The sequence below is a fragment of the Tenrec ecaudatus genome, chromosome 13 (assembly GCF_050624435.1).
Source record: "Tenrec ecaudatus isolate mTenEca1 chromosome 13, mTenEca1.hap1, whole genome shotgun sequence".
Lineage (NCBI taxonomy): Eukaryota > Metazoa > Chordata > Mammalia > Afrosoricida > Tenrecidae > Tenrec > Tenrec ecaudatus.
This window is the reverse complement of record NC_134542.1, coordinates 58,974,491-58,990,177: the sequence shown is the minus strand read 5'-3', so window position 1 is coordinate 58,990,177 and position 15,687 is coordinate 58,974,491. Positions and strand designations below refer to the sequence as shown.

The window sequence follows — 15,687 nt, the reverse complement described above, 5'->3', positions numbered from 1 at the left end:
GCAAGTTGCTCGATGCTCGCCTAGCAGTAAAAATGTGCACTAGGAAAGCTCTGCTCTGTCCAGAACAATTCTGGCTTTGGGGGGGTGCCCCCTCGTATTCCAAACGATGGTGTTCTAGTGAGAAGGGAAGGGAAGGGAGAAGTCTGTACTATTGGCTGGGGCCTTAAGCTTCCGATAGATGCTTCTCAGGGAATACCCCTATCAGTTAATGTCTATAGAGGAAGAAATTAGAAATACCTTATTTAGGCTAAAAGAACATTTTTTACAAGAATATACCATCACTTAAAAAATATGTATTAAGCTCTCCTATATCACCACAGCCACACAGAGACTTCATCACAGAGAGAAGTTAAGAACAGGTTTATTGCTGGTGTCTTCTTTTCTAATTAACTGGAGATTTGTTAAACATAAGATTTAAAATTTTTAAAGAGGGTCTGATAATATTGTAAAGCACACAGGGACAAAGTTCTGAAATGTTCTTATCTATAAACAGACAGTGACACTGTGGGTTTCCTTACTCCACACTATGAGCAGATTCTTCTATCCCATCGGGTTGCTCACCACGAGACCAGCAGTTTGAAATCAGCTCTTTGGAAGAAGAGAGATGGAGCTTTCTATTCTCATTAAGAGTTGCAGTCTCGGAAACCCACAGGAAAATGCCAGCCAGTCTTACAGGGCCACTATGAGTCCGAAGGAACTGAATGACAAGAAGGTTGTTTTGGAGAAAATGCACCTATTTGTATTTCCTCATCTGGAGCAAAGAAGAATGAAAAGGAAAAACGAAAAGGCTCAAGGAAACAATCAGTCCTAAGATCCAATGGACTATTTCAACCCCAGTCCGCACTACTCAGACACCAGAGAGCTAGCTACTGGTCAGTTACCACTAGGGACCATCGGATAAGGATCCCAATAGACAGGCATGTAGAGAAAGACAGAGAGACAGAGGCAGAGACAAACAGACAGACTTTGAGAGAAACAAAATTCAAGAACATAAACACAACCAGACTTACTTTTCAGATAGAGACCGTGGAACCCCTAAGATAGTTGCTTCAAGCCGAAAACTGAACCCACCTCCAGGAATCAACCTTCAGCCAAATATTAGGCTTATAAAGTGAACAACAACACCAGGGAGGAAAGTACTTCTTTTTTATATCATTTTATTAGGGGCTCATACAACTCCTATCACAATCCATATTACATCAATTGTGTAAAGCACATTTGTACATTCATTGCCCTCATCATTCTCAAAACATTTGCTCTCCACTTAAGCCCTTGGCATCAGGTTCTCATATATGCCCTCCCTCCTTGCTCCCCCCTCCCTCATGAACCCTTGATAATTTATAAATTATTATTTTGTCATATCTTGCCTTGTCCGATATCTCCCTTCACCTACTTTTCTGTTGTCCGTACCCCAGGGAGGAGGTTATATGTAGATACTTGTAATCAGTTCCCCCTTGAGGAAAGTACTTCTTAATATATTTGACCATGAAGGGGCTTTAAAAAGTTCATGGTAAAAGGAAAGAAAAGATAATGGATTTTTTTCACGACCATTTTGAAGCCCTTTTGTGTCCATCACCAAGAGGCAGCATTTTCCCAAAAAGGAAGGCAGTAAGACAAACGGAAAGAAGGAACCCAGGGAGGAAGGGGACGAGTGGTTGTATTGGGGGCTACTACCATTGCCCTAAAACAAAATGTGTATCAGGTGTTGGATGGATTTTGGAGGGTCTATAAACCTTTGCCCAAACTACAATAAAGTTTAAAAACATAAAAGAGGGCCTGACATAGATACTTTTCCCAAGTTGACTCTACTCTTGAAAAGGGCTGACCCGGGACAGCGCCAAGACCTGTCTTGCCAGAAACTCTGCTGTACCCTCCAAGTACACATAATCCTTGAAATTCTAGCACTGAAGATGAATGAGGCCCCAGAGCCATGTGAAGTTGAGCCTAGGATAATGAAAGGGACATGGGAGAGGACATAGCTTGGAGTGACTATGGATTTCTCTTTTCAAAGGTCCCTAAACCCTAACCCCACATGGCCCATCACTGTCTTAATCTGACCCTTCTTGGCAGAAAGTATCAAATGAATTGAATTAGCCACTGTGAGCAGATTCTTCTATCATGCGTGTGACTTCAAAAAGAGAAGGAATTCCCATCAGACAGTGACCGACCTGCTGTGATAATCACCCCTGAGCGCAATGACTGGCACAGATGGACATGAGTAAGTGGTTGCTGAATCAATGACTTTTTCTAAAAGCCCTGGGTCAATAATTTAAATAGGGAGGGGATGTGACCATGTATTTTGAAAATGTTTTGATACATAATGCATGTCATACTATAAAATACTTTCTACATAGTCTAACATTCAAGAGTGGGTTTTAAAAGGAAGATGTGAAGTCTTCAGTAGCTCATCTTAAGGCTTCTGAGAAAGCTACAGAACAGCATTTAAATTGACAAGGAACACAGTTTAGGTTTGAAGGAGAGCAGACAATGGGTTCTTAGATAGATTCCCCCCCCCCCCAGTGGTCTTGCTTATATCATTTTCTCTATATTATATTTAATAGGGAAACAAATTTCCAGGCAAAAAAATCTATGCTTAAATATTTGTATAAAATCCTTGTTGGCTCTGCATTATATTTCAAGGATTTCCTAGAACCATGTTCTTTTAATAAAATGGGGATATGGATATGGGTGTTGATCTAACTAAATAATAAATTATCATCCTTTCCCTCCTCAGTTGAATTAGAGTAACCATGGAAAAATTCAACGTGGCAGTTTTTACTACTATAGACTTCTTTAGGATAAATAAAATAATATCACCCTTCAATTTCTTGAAAGCACATCACAAAAAATAAATATCAATCACATTGTTTTTATTTGACTGGACTGGGTAAGTGTGCCATTTAAAATAGAATTGATCAGACTTACCAATATCCTAAGAAATATGGAACATATAACACTTTTTACTGACAGCAAAGTACCATACTTGGTGAAAGTATTAAAGGCAAGCAAGAGAATGGAATGGTTTAGCGTTCCGCAGGTTCTCCTGTGATCCCACCACACGTAAACATGAAGCAGCTACAATTGTGATTTTTGTCAACAATTAAATGAATGCTTTGATGCATATCTTTTCATTGCATATAACATCATAGAATAGGCACCTATTCCATTTTCTAAATTATATATTTGAATTTATTTGATAAATATATTATTACTATTAAAAGTTTTAAATGTAAAATCTCACTGGCGTTGCCAAAATATGAATGACCCAAAACATCAAAGGGTCTGAAATGATAACAAAAATAAAACGTAAACACGTGGATCATTCCATAGCTTGTCTGAAATGATTCAAAGAATCATAGAATGGAATTTAGGACTTCTAAAAAACAAACAAAAGGTCATGGCCATCAAGTTGATGCTAGATCATAATTATTCAATTATCTGTTCCACATACCATATTTGTTCATGTGTCAAGAAAACGTACTTTCAATGTAGGCTGGTAAAAAAAAAATCAGATTTTTTTCACAAAAACGCGATTGTTCTGCCTCTTGCAATAAAGCAGCAGTGACTCCCACTGTACTCGTGCTTTCCTGGAGGAGTTGCAAGAACATGGCTGATCTCAGAGACATTCCAAAGAAATAGGCATGTGGAACACCTGTCAGAAGGCAAACACTGACAGGTGGCTGTTGTACCCAGGTTGCTCTCGATACTACAGCTACAACTCTGGAGACTCACACAGTTCATCATTGCATGTACACGAGAGTTGGCCGTTAGAAAAGGCACCTTACCAACATGTCAACAAGTATATAAGTGAGAATGTACTGAGTGTGTCTCCTAAATGGATTTATCTTAAATTGTTATTATCTACCTTGGTAAGTCTGCAATTCATTCCAACTGTTAAGAAAGTCTTTCCTTAAAACAAAAAGAAACACCAAGCAATACCTGAATTGTTTGTGAAAAAAGTGAAATACTGGATTCACAGCAAAGGAAGATGATCCCAACAAGAGAGGCAATTGTATACATTTGGCGGCTTTCACAACATCGTGCACCATAATTAAAGGGTGATTGTGGAGCACTTGATATACAAACAGCAAACTAAAAAATAAATGAAAACAGCACTACTACTCAGATACAAAAACCACCCCAATTCTTTCTGGCCTCCGTTGACGCCTACATTCACAGAGCCACTACTTGTCTGTCAGGGTGTCATGCTCCGGTGGCTCGTGAGCTGCCACGATGCAGAAAGCTAGGTCACTGATATTCCAAACACCACCAGGTCACCCAATGTAAACCGGCTTCAGCGGAGGCTTGAGACTTAGATTATGAAGTAGAATAGCCTGTCCAATTCTGAGGAATTAGCTGCTGAAACCCTTATGTACAGAACAAAAAACTGTCAAGTTGTTGAAAGCCTCATAGCAGAACAGTGTCAGAGAGAGTGCTCAGAGATGAGCCCATCGTGTCCAAAGCCACTCAAAATACAGCCACTTAAAATCGAGGTGACCCTATGGTGTCGAGGGAGTAAGGCCTGTGGGGCCTTCATTTGCTGATGGGACGGCACTCCAAATGAGCAGAAACAGCTGAAAACGTCATTTAATGATCAGAATTTGGACTGTATGAATCTAGGAAAATTGGAATTTGTAAAACATGAAATGGAATGCATAAATATCGACATTCTGGGCCTTAATAAGCTGAAATTGGGCATTTTGAATCAGAAAACCATATAGTTTACGTTGCCAGATTCAAGAGAATCTGGTGTTGCATTCATCTTCAAAAAGGACATTTCTAGATTTATCTTGAAGTACCAGGCTGTCTGTGATAGGATAATATCTATCCTCATAGAAAGAAATCCTGTTAACACAATTATTATTTGGATTTATGCACCACTCAGTAAAACTAGTGATGGAGAAATTGAACATCTTCATTATGAAATGTATCAAATTTCAATCAAAAATGCATTTATAATATTGGTGACTGGAATGCAGAAGTTGGAAACAAGGAGGAAGAAACAGTAGTTGGAATTGTGGTCCTACTGACACAAATGAAACTAGAGATGGCATGGTAGAATTTTACAAGACCAACAACATTCATAACAAATACCATTTTCAACAACATGAATAGCAAATACTCCAGATGGAATATATAGACATCAATTTCACTGTATTTGTGAGACAAATGATGCTCAATATCAGCATCCAAAACCAAGCTAAGAGTTGACTGTGGAACTGACCATCAATTGTTCATATATATGTTCAGGACAAAGCTGAAGGAAATTAAAACAAGTCGAAGACAGTCAAAACACAACCTTGACTCTATACCACCTGAATTTTGAGAACATCTCAAGAACAGATCTGACACATTGAACACTGATAACAGACAACCACAGATGAGCTGTGGGATGATATCAAGAACGTTATACATTAATGAAAAAAAGATCATTAAAAAGAAAGGAAAGAAAGGGCAAAGTGATGTCACTCTGAAACTTGCTCTTAATTGCAGAGTTATGATTAGGCAAATGGAAGAAATGATGAAGTCAAAGAGCTGCTGAATTGAAAATTTCAAAGGGAAGTTCAAGAAGACAAATTAAAATATTATAATAATGTGCAGAGACCTAGAGTGAGAAAGCCAAAATGGGAGAACACATTTAATATATCTTAAACCAAAAGGATTTTAAAAAATTCAAGCCTCAAAATGAAATATAGAAAGATTCTATGAGTAAAACATTGAAGGATGCAGGAAGCATAAAAAGAAGTAGAGAATACAGACTCACTGTGCAAAAAAGAACTAGTTGGCATTTTACCATTTCAAGTGGCACTTAAGGAAGAAGTTCAAGTTGCATTGAAACCTTATCCAAAAGCAAGGCTCCAGGAATTGATGGAATACCAGTTGAAATGTTTCAACAGGCTGATGAAACACTGGAAGCACTTACTCATCTATGCCAGGACATTTGGAAAACAGCTAATTGGCCAACTGACTGGAAGAGAGCCATATTTGTACCTGGAGTAGATACACAATTTCATGTCAACTTGATAAAAGAATGCAGGGGTGGGGTCTAGCTTGTCAATCAGGTCGCAGCCTGAAGATGCCTCCTTGTGGGCGTGGCCTTCTCCTGAGTATTCCGAGCACTTCCTCTCTCTTGATTCTGCCATCAGAAGAGGCGGGCCACTCTCTCTGCATTTCACATTCCTATTGACAAGCCACATGGAGCCATGTTGATGGCAGCCAGAGCCCTGAATATGCATCCACCACCACTGGATTCACAAGACTTTCCACCCACTGGCCTGTGATCTTCCTTCATTCGGCATCATTGCATGTGATACGTTGAGTCTAAAGAGGAATTTATGGACTAGTGACGGACATATGGGCTAATATCGGAATTATGGACTGGATCTGGACTGGACTGTGATGTTTCCCAATATACACTTGATCTTTGATATAAAGCCCTCTCTTACTTAAATAAGTGTCCTTAAATTTATTTTCCTAGTCAACCGGGGCTAGCAAAGTACCCATTCCAATGAGAGCTGACCCAACAGAATGCTCAAATTAGAGAACAAAATCATTAATATCACACACAAGTAATATTTTTCTAAAGATCATCCTGTAGGAGTTTCAGCAGCACAATGACAGGGAGCTTCCGAGATTCAAGCAGGATCCAGAAGAGGATGTGGAACAAGGATATCATTGCTGATGTCAGGCAGATCTTGGCTGAAAGCAGAGAATGCCAGAAAAATGTGCACTTGTGTTTTATTGGCGATGCAAAGGCAGGCATCCGACTGTGTAGACCATATCAAATCATGCATACCCTTGAGAAGAACGGGCGTCCCAGAGCACTGCATTGTGCTCATGTGGAACTTGTGCATTGATCAAGAGGCAGTTGTGCTAACAGAGCAAGGGAATGCTGCATGGTTTAAAATCAGGGAAATTGTTCATTAGGGTTGTACCTCCTAACTTCACCTATTCAATCATTGAAGTTGTATCCTCCCTCTCACCATACTTATTCAATCTGTACATTGATCAAATCATCAGAGATGAATTCTATGAAGAAGAATGTGGCATCAAAAATTTGAGGAAAAGGCTTATTGACAACCTATGATATGCAGATGACACAACCTTGCTTTCTGAAAGCGAGGAGGACTTGATACACTTTCTGATGAAGATCAAGGACTACACCCTTCAGTATGGATTTCATCTCAGATAAAAGAAAACCCAAAATCACACAATGGACCAAAAAGCAACATCATGAAGAACAGAGAAAAGACTGAAGTTGTTCAGGATTTTGACTAGCTTGCTCACTCAGTGTTCATGGACACCGCAGTCAAGAGATCAAGGATGCACTGCAGTCAGTAAATCCGTGGTAGACAATTTCTTTAGAGTGTTGGAAAGCAGGGATGCTACTTTTAGAATTAAGGTTTCCACCAACTCATTGGCATGTGAAACTTGGACATTGAATAAAAAGACCAAAGAAGAATCAATGGATTTGAATTATAGTGCTATTGGAGAATATTGAAAATACCATGGACTGATAAAAACAAAAACAAATTGTTTTGGAAGAAGTACAGGCAGAATGCTCCTTAGAGGTAAGGCTGGTGAGACTTCATCTCACATAGCTTGATAATGTTGTCAGGAGAGATCATTCCCTAGGGCAGGACACTGTGCTTAGTAACGTAGAGGGGCAGTGAAAAGGAGAAGGGCTCCCAAGAAGATGGATTGACAGAGTTGCTGCAAAAATGAGCTCATAGACTGGGCGATAGTTCTTCCTAGGGTCAGTGAGCGTGGGAACCAGCTGGAGCGAACTGACAGCAACAGTATTTAAAGTTCGATGATAATGTTCACTTTTCCTATGTCTTGGTTTTTATTATCATCCCCTTTTTGAAAATATTTACTCTCTTTCTTATATTGTCTCTTGGGTACAGATATACCTTTATTATATTTCCTTTGTGTATCCCCTTCTCCAAACAGTACTCCTTTTTATACATATTGAATCTTTAATAACTAAAAACAGTGAATATTAAGTAAATTCTGGATTATAAAATTTTTAGTATATTCTTCTCATATTTACCCTATCAGCTACATAGAGAATTCTGGAAACTATAGGCAAAGGAAAGCTTTTTAACCATTTATTGTCTTTAAATTTAAAAATGATGAACCTCAGGAAAAAAGATCAAAGTAAATGCCTGGTTTTATCATCTGGCACTTAAAATGGGCTCAGAGATATTGGTATAGTCCCTTTGCTGTCTGAGGAAAACAAGGAAATTGAAAACCAAGGACTTGGGCTCTTTCCTCCTCTTTCCTCTATTTTCTTTCTTTCGAAGGCTTTATTGAACAACTGTGCCAGATCCATGTACACCAAGCTAAACAAGCTACAGCCCCTGTCCTCTGAATCTGCCGTCCGAGGTATAGTAAGAATAATGAGGGCCCAGGGGCAATTTCTAAGAGCGCAAAGCCAAGCTGCAACTTGCCAAGGGTACATAACCTCCTTTCACAACCACTTGGACTTGCACCTGGGAACACATCCTCTGCCCATCTCACTAAACTTCTGCCTGTCCTGCTAGTGAAGAAGACAGACAGATATTCAGTGAACTACACTATGAAGTGACAACGGCTTTCACCGAGGTTCGCTGGAGCCCTTTTGAAACAGAGGACACAGAGGATGGACCTTTAAGCCCTCAAGAGTCGCAGATGGCATCCCATGAAGGACACCTAACTGAAGGTGGGGTAGCAGGGATGGAAGTGGGGTACCAGACAAGCTTTAGATATAAAGGCTGCATTTTTAAAGTCGTTTGGGTTTGCTTAGCTTGTAACTGGAAGTGACTCAGAACTCTCTCTCTAAAGAACAACAGCGGAAGCAGAGAAAACATTATCACCTCCTAATCATGATACTTTGATATAAAAAACAAACAAAACCAACCCACTTCTATAAAATCACTTTCAACCTTTTTAAATGAATCATTTTATTGAGGGCTCTTACAGCTCTTATAATAATCCATACATCAATTGTATCAAGCATACTTGTACATAGGTTGCCATCAACATTTCCAAAACATTTCCTTTCTACTTGAACCCCTGGTATCAGCTCCTTTCTTTTCTTTCCCTCTCCGGCCGTCCCTCCCTTGTGAGTCCTTGGTAAATTGTAAATTATTCATATTTTTACATCTTACACCATCTGCAGTCTCCCTTCACTCATGTTTGTGTTGTTCATCCCCCTCAGGGGTGGGTGAGGGGGTGGGTCTTATACACTACTCACTGTAATTGATTCCTCCTTATAGAGCAGACTAGGACTGTTCCATTTGAACTTACAAACCGTAATCTGTATAGCCTTCTAATATATCTTTCTCTCATGGAATGACAGGTGGGTTTGAACTTCCAACCCTATGGTTTGCAGCGGAGTGACTGAACCAGTATGCCACTTGGGCTCCTTCCTTTGACATGTAGCCCATCATAAATTATCAAGGATCAAAATTCTACCTTTCCCATCACATCTCTTCATAATTCTATTTATTTACTCAAATGACTTGCTTACTTTTTCACTTAAATACCGGGATACATTGTCAGTTGTAGTTTCCAACAAGACAAACACTAAGTGAAAACTGATGATACATCTCTCGTCATTGCATGTAGCTTAGTATAGACCAGTCCCCTATCCATATTGGCATATTACACAATCCCATTTCACCTTTGCTCTGTTTCTCCATGGAGCATTACTATACTCCACTATATAAATTGGAGGAAATTATTTTTATATTTTTAACAATCCACGTAAAATAGCAAAACTTGGAAATCTAAAATCTTCCAATGGAGGCCTCATGGTCTGGTGTTTTCATTCTTCTAATAATAATCATGAGATTAAAATAGGCCTTATTTCTTTCGCTTACTAATATTAATCTTCAATAAGAATAAAGGGATATGGTGACAATCACCATGGTTTTCAAAGACCAAGTAGATTATCTGGTAGGATATACTTTCAAAATCCGCCAACAAAACAATTACAGCTCTAAACATATCATCTCTGTTATCTAATGTATATTCTGCTGTATAGATATTGTTTATAGAGGTCTATTTTGCCCAGGCCATGCTTCCTTCCTCTTTCTCACAAATGCTGCTGCTGAAAACTATCCACCATGCTTCCAGAAAAGAATACAAAAGATGTCTGATTGAGCTTTGTTCACAATGAATGAGGTGGGAGGTGATGTGGATCAACAGAGTCACGGGTGCGGAAGAGCCAGACATGAGTTTTGAAGTTAGAAGATTGCAGTCCAAGTCTCAGTTCTTTCTTAACTAATTTCCCTCATCTTGACAATAACAATAGTCATCACAGCCAACTGTAATATTCAAAGGTGTGAGACCTCAGAAGGATGCGAAGTATCACATATAGAATAATGTACTATGAGCAGGGATATACAATGATAATGTTTCCCTAGGCAAATCTGGGCATTGGCTTTTATGAAATTGCACTAGGAAATCGATTGGGTGAGTTGGATATTTAAATGGAAAAGCTGATTTTTAAAAAAGGTTCAGAGTAATTTAAACTATAACTCATGGTGAGGAATCCTATATAGGCCACTCATCCTTTATATTAACTTCATAAAAGATTAGAGAGGGTCTTTCTTGAAATGACCTAATTCTTAATATACGCTATAAGGACTCCTCCTAGAAAATGCTCTGGACATAATAAAAAGTAGAGAAAATAAAGTAAATGCCCCCATGTAATTCTTTGCTACAATCTTCATTTCAACCAGATAGTATTTTCATTGGAAAATTACAAGTCTATTTTCTTTCCCCCAAATGGGGAAAAAATGAACTTCTATTACCAGTATTACTCTGATTTCTCACATATATCATAAGTTTACTTGTTATGAATAAAACAAACAAAAATGACATATTAGTGCATCTTCAAGCTCTGTGCAATATGAATAAACCTATGAAAACTGAATTATACCTTAAATTTTTATGAACTCTTTGTGTTCATTGTACACACCATTTAAAATCAGAAAGTCATATGTAGACATTTTCATAACTGAACAGAAATGAGCGATAGAGCAGCGATGATGAAGTGATCATTGTTGTGAACAGACGAACGTGACTGGGCACTGGTGTAAGGATGTGTATTCTTCCCTTACAGAAGGGGCTTGGAGGGTACTCCCTGCTACTGACAGCACTTGTCACTGGGAAAAGAAATGTGAGTGTGTTTAGGGTCAGAAATCATCGCTTTCTCATTCTGCTTAAGTGCTCATGCTTCATTCGCATCTTTGGAATAAGTAACCATGTATGACTTGTGTGTGCATGTGTGTTTTAAAGGATAAAGAAGAAATACACAGAAGTGGCCATGAAAGAAGTCATTTGTGCCTACTCCATCATCAATGCTGCTTCTTGGCCACTGGACTGGACTTCTGCCACGGTCACACATGCTGTCTTCCCAATGCATGTGAATCAACCTACCTGCTGTTATGGATGCCACAGACTCAGGGACCCTCTGTACAACAGAATGAAGCCTGGCCTGGCCCTGCACCATCCTCACAATGGAGCTTATGTTTGAGCCCACTGGTGTACCCATTGTGGGAATCCATCTTGTCAAGGGCCTTCCTCTGTTTTCCTGCCCCTCCACTTAATCAAGTCTGGCGTCCTTTTCCAAGGTCAGGTCTCCTGATAACATGTCCAAAGTAGGTGAGATGCAGTCTTGCCATCCTTCTCTCTAAGGAGACAAGTGGGGTTCAACAGCTAGCACCTCGCAAACCCTCTAAGCAGCAGAGCCCGATTCAATTAGGGTTGGAATATACCACGCGCTTTGAGAGAAGACATGACAGGCTCGCCTGAGCTCAAGCTCTCTGAAAATGGTGCCCGTGGGGCCTTGGGCAGTCACTTTTGGTGGATTAATGTGTCCAGGGCAGGCATGATTTATCTTATTGAGCTGTTCCACTGCACTAGAAATAATGCCCACCTTTTTAATCCCTCCCTCGTTTTGAACTATTTGGCTGAAAAGTCCAAAGACTAAAATATTCAACTGTGGACTTGCTAACTCAAGACCAGTGCTCTTTAAAAAGTTGGCTGACCCACTGCTCCCTAATTACCTTGCAACACTAAGCCGCCACAGAAGGCCTATCAGCAGAGTCTATTTACAACCCTCGAAAGAAACGTCCTTTTGCTGTGCTCACTTCGTACAGAAGATGATTGCGAAAGGAAACACTTGGCAGTGCTTCAGATGTGCACTGTCTGGCGGTGTTGATAATGCAATTCTTTTTTATATGGTAACCTTTATAATTCTGTATCACTCATGCTTCACACCGTGCCCAAACAGACTGTATTTATTGACTTAGTAGACATAATTCATGCACTCACCCGAACTGTTTGACCTTTTCCTCACTATAAGCTTAGAATTTAGCTACAGATGAATTTTCTTTTGAATTTTATTGTTGCAAGATGTCACGCTGCATTTGGCAAGCCTGCAAAGTACCATTCATTCAAATAAAAGAAGGTCAATTGATCTGAATGAAAGGGCGTGCTTAATTATAGGCACTTCATTAATGTGTGCCGTGTACTTTAAAGGGAATGTCGAGGAATGGTGCAGGCAGCTTAGTTTGCAGATTTACAAAGTCAGAGTCACGTGATCTGCAAATAAAAATTCAATTTGGTAAGAGTCACACTAAAACAGCTCCTAAGATAAAAATGCACCTCGGGAGATAAAGCCTTTGGGTATTTCCCCCTTCTTTTCTAGTAGCCGGGGGACAATCAGCGTGGAGCGGTACTTCTAAACAGCGTTCCTCACATCTAAACATCAGCCCAGAAATGGTTCTCAAGTGGTTGAGAAGCCCCTCAAAATTACACAAAGCAGCAGTTCAGAAGTTGTTTGAGGGAAATTTTATAAAACAAATATGCTTGACTATTGTTTGGATTAACTTCCAATGCTGAAGAAGAAGCCTCTTCTGTTTCACACCTAAGCTGTGTAACCAATACAGGGTCTAACAATCACAAGGGTGGGAAATGGATCGTATTTGTTGCCTGTATGTGGTTGCAATGAACGAACTAAATTGAAGGGGGCATAAATAACATTAAAGGATGTTTACTCACTGTGTTAAAGTTCGGAAAAAGTCCAACAGCAGAGCCACTGTCCACAGGGAAAGACATGAATGGCTTGAGATCCAGGGAGGGTTGCATCATCAAGGCTGGTGTACGCACAAGAGCAGGGAGGGGCGTGGTGTGGCATGTACTACCTGCCAAGAACAAACCAAAAATGCATTCAATGTCTTCTTCACACCCATCTCCCTCCCAAGCCTGTGGTGCCAAAGCGAGACTGCTGAGCTGCAAGCAAGAGAGTTACACAGGATGCAAGCAAATGACGCAGGAAGAACAAACACAGATAGAAAGGGTCTTCTTGGGGGGCTAAGTCAGTGACGTTTCCCTATGCAGGTTTCAGGGTAGCTCGGACTTGGCTGAGCCCTAAAGAGCACTGGTCCTCTACTAGGTGGAGCAGGAAGAGGAAGGCCTGTCGCCTAACGATGTAGATGAGAGACAGGGAGAAGACTCAACCCAGCTGCTCTCTCTATTGAGTCACTGAATGGCTAGGAGGCATGTTTTATGCGAATCAGAGATCAATCCCAGGTTTCCACATGAGTAAAAACTTTGGACTTTCATAGTCACTGTCTGATCCCAAGAAGGCTATGACTCAAACGGTTTATTTTCTACAAAAACAGGGTGGAAGTTGTCTTTAGTTTGAGGAAAGTGTCTATCCATTTGCTGGTTAGAGAATGCAAAGAGAGGATTGTGGTTTGGCTGCTGTCAGGATATCAGGGGATAAGGAAGGGTTGAGACAGGAACTCAAAAATGTGCGTTCAACTTTTATTTCTAATGAACTTGCTTTTATTAAGAAGCAACAGTTCTTTTAACAGTTACATTAGCTGTCATCCCTGGAGATACTTGGTTCAACCCATGACTAGGAGGCTTAAAACACTCCCCAGTAACAAACACTATTTTTAGCTCATAGCTTCTAGGAGAGGGATCCTGCCCTGCCCTTTTAAAAGTTATTTTTATAACAGTTTTATTGAAATATGATACACATACCACACAACTCAATGGTCTTTAGTACATTCACTTAGTTGTGTAACCACAGTCAATCCTAGAATATTTTACCCCCGCCCCTAAGAGAAACCCGATCTACAGCCAGGAGTAGTCACTGTTCATTTTCGCATCTCCTAAGGCACTGCTAAGCACGAATCGACTGTATGCTCCATATTTACTTTTCTGGACTTTCGTTTAAGTACAATCATACAATATGTGATATCTGGTTTCTTTCACTTAGCATGATACTTTTCATGGTTGAATATTATTTCATTGAATGGATATACCACTTTTGCCTATTTAATCATCAGTGGATAAGCATTTCTATTGCTTCAACTAATTGGTTATTATTAATAGTACTGGCATGAATATTTATGTACAAGTTTTTATGTGAGTATGTTTTTAATTCTCCAGTAAGAATTGTTGCAATTGCAGGGTTATTATATAATAACCCTATGGGTTAACGATTTGAGGAGCTGCCAGATGGTTTTGCAAAGCAGCTAAACCATTTTATTTTATTAGTGCATGTCAATTTAAATGTTTTTTTGGAATGACCATATAGGACCAAGCATTTCCTAAATTCCTCTACCGACTTCATGAAGAAATGGAAAAATACTTCAACTATCAAAATGTCCACCCATCTTTGTACGTAGTATACCAGAATCACCACTAAAATTCCTATTTCGGTGATACAGGGTTTTGTTCATGAATTCCTTAAAAAGTGTGCATCATATTTCAAGTCATTCTTGAGCAAAAATGTTCCATGGACAGCCATACCTCAGTTACATTGATCCTAAAAACATGAAAAGAGACAAGGATATCCCAGGAGGATGGATTTGCACTGGAAAGTCTTTCGGTCAACCCTGTCCACGAGGGTATATAGAGTAAGACTCAGCAAAAAGGAATCAGTCAGAAGCATAGATTAAATAATAAAGCTGCTTGCTTGCTTTTTTGTTTTCCCTGACACCAAAAACAACACTGCTCTCAGTCTGGCATTCCCATACCTGCCTTACATTTAATCACACACTGCTCTTCTGAACAGGTAATGTTATGTCTATTGCTAACCCCAGTGCAATAAAAATAATGTATTATATTAATAACGTTAAATGTTTGCACAGTATTTATCTTAAGATATATTGATTTTAAAAGATTTGCTTTAAAAAGATTTGCTGAAACCTAAAAATAAGCATGAAGACCCATTCTACCTCATGCTGCCCGATGAACACATTGATAATTATTTTACCATTGTGGATCTCCCTAAGAGAAGCAAAGTTTTTTCTCTGAGCTCACAGTGGTGGCTCTGATAACCATGTGTAATACAGGTCCCTGAGGGCCTGGCAAGAGTCACTTCATACAAACTCAAATCAAGTAGAAGGCAACCTGAAATGAAACAGATTGTTCCATCAACAAAGGTCAGCACTCACAATGATTCCCCTTTTACCCAATCAGATCTCTATGCTAATAAAGACAAGGCCTGAGAGCTACTTAGCAGCCACCATTCATTAGCATAAAAACTTAGCAGCTGTTTACCATTTCATTAGCATTTCAGTGGCAGACAATTTGCCATGTTAAACACAGATTGTTTTAAAGTGCTGGCAGATCTTCTGAATAAAGATAAACTGTTTTCATCCATTTCTGCGCCTC

The 15,687-nt window shown here is 39.5% G+C and overlaps 1 protein-coding gene across 3 annotated transcripts in view; it reads right to left on the bottom strand.

Annotated features, from left to right (window-relative positions):
- Positions 1-15,687, bottom strand: part of ZNF385B (zinc finger protein 385B) — a 380,374-nt gene that overhangs the window by 115,437 nt on the left and 249,250 nt on the right. For all 3 annotated transcript variants that reach the window (XM_075529722.1, XM_075529724.1, XM_075529725.1), the window contains one exon: positions 13,057-13,199. In XM_075529722.1, coding sequence (XP_075385837.1) covers positions 13,057-13,199 — 143 coding nt within the window. The remainder of the gene's footprint in view (positions 1-13,056; positions 13,200-15,687) is intronic.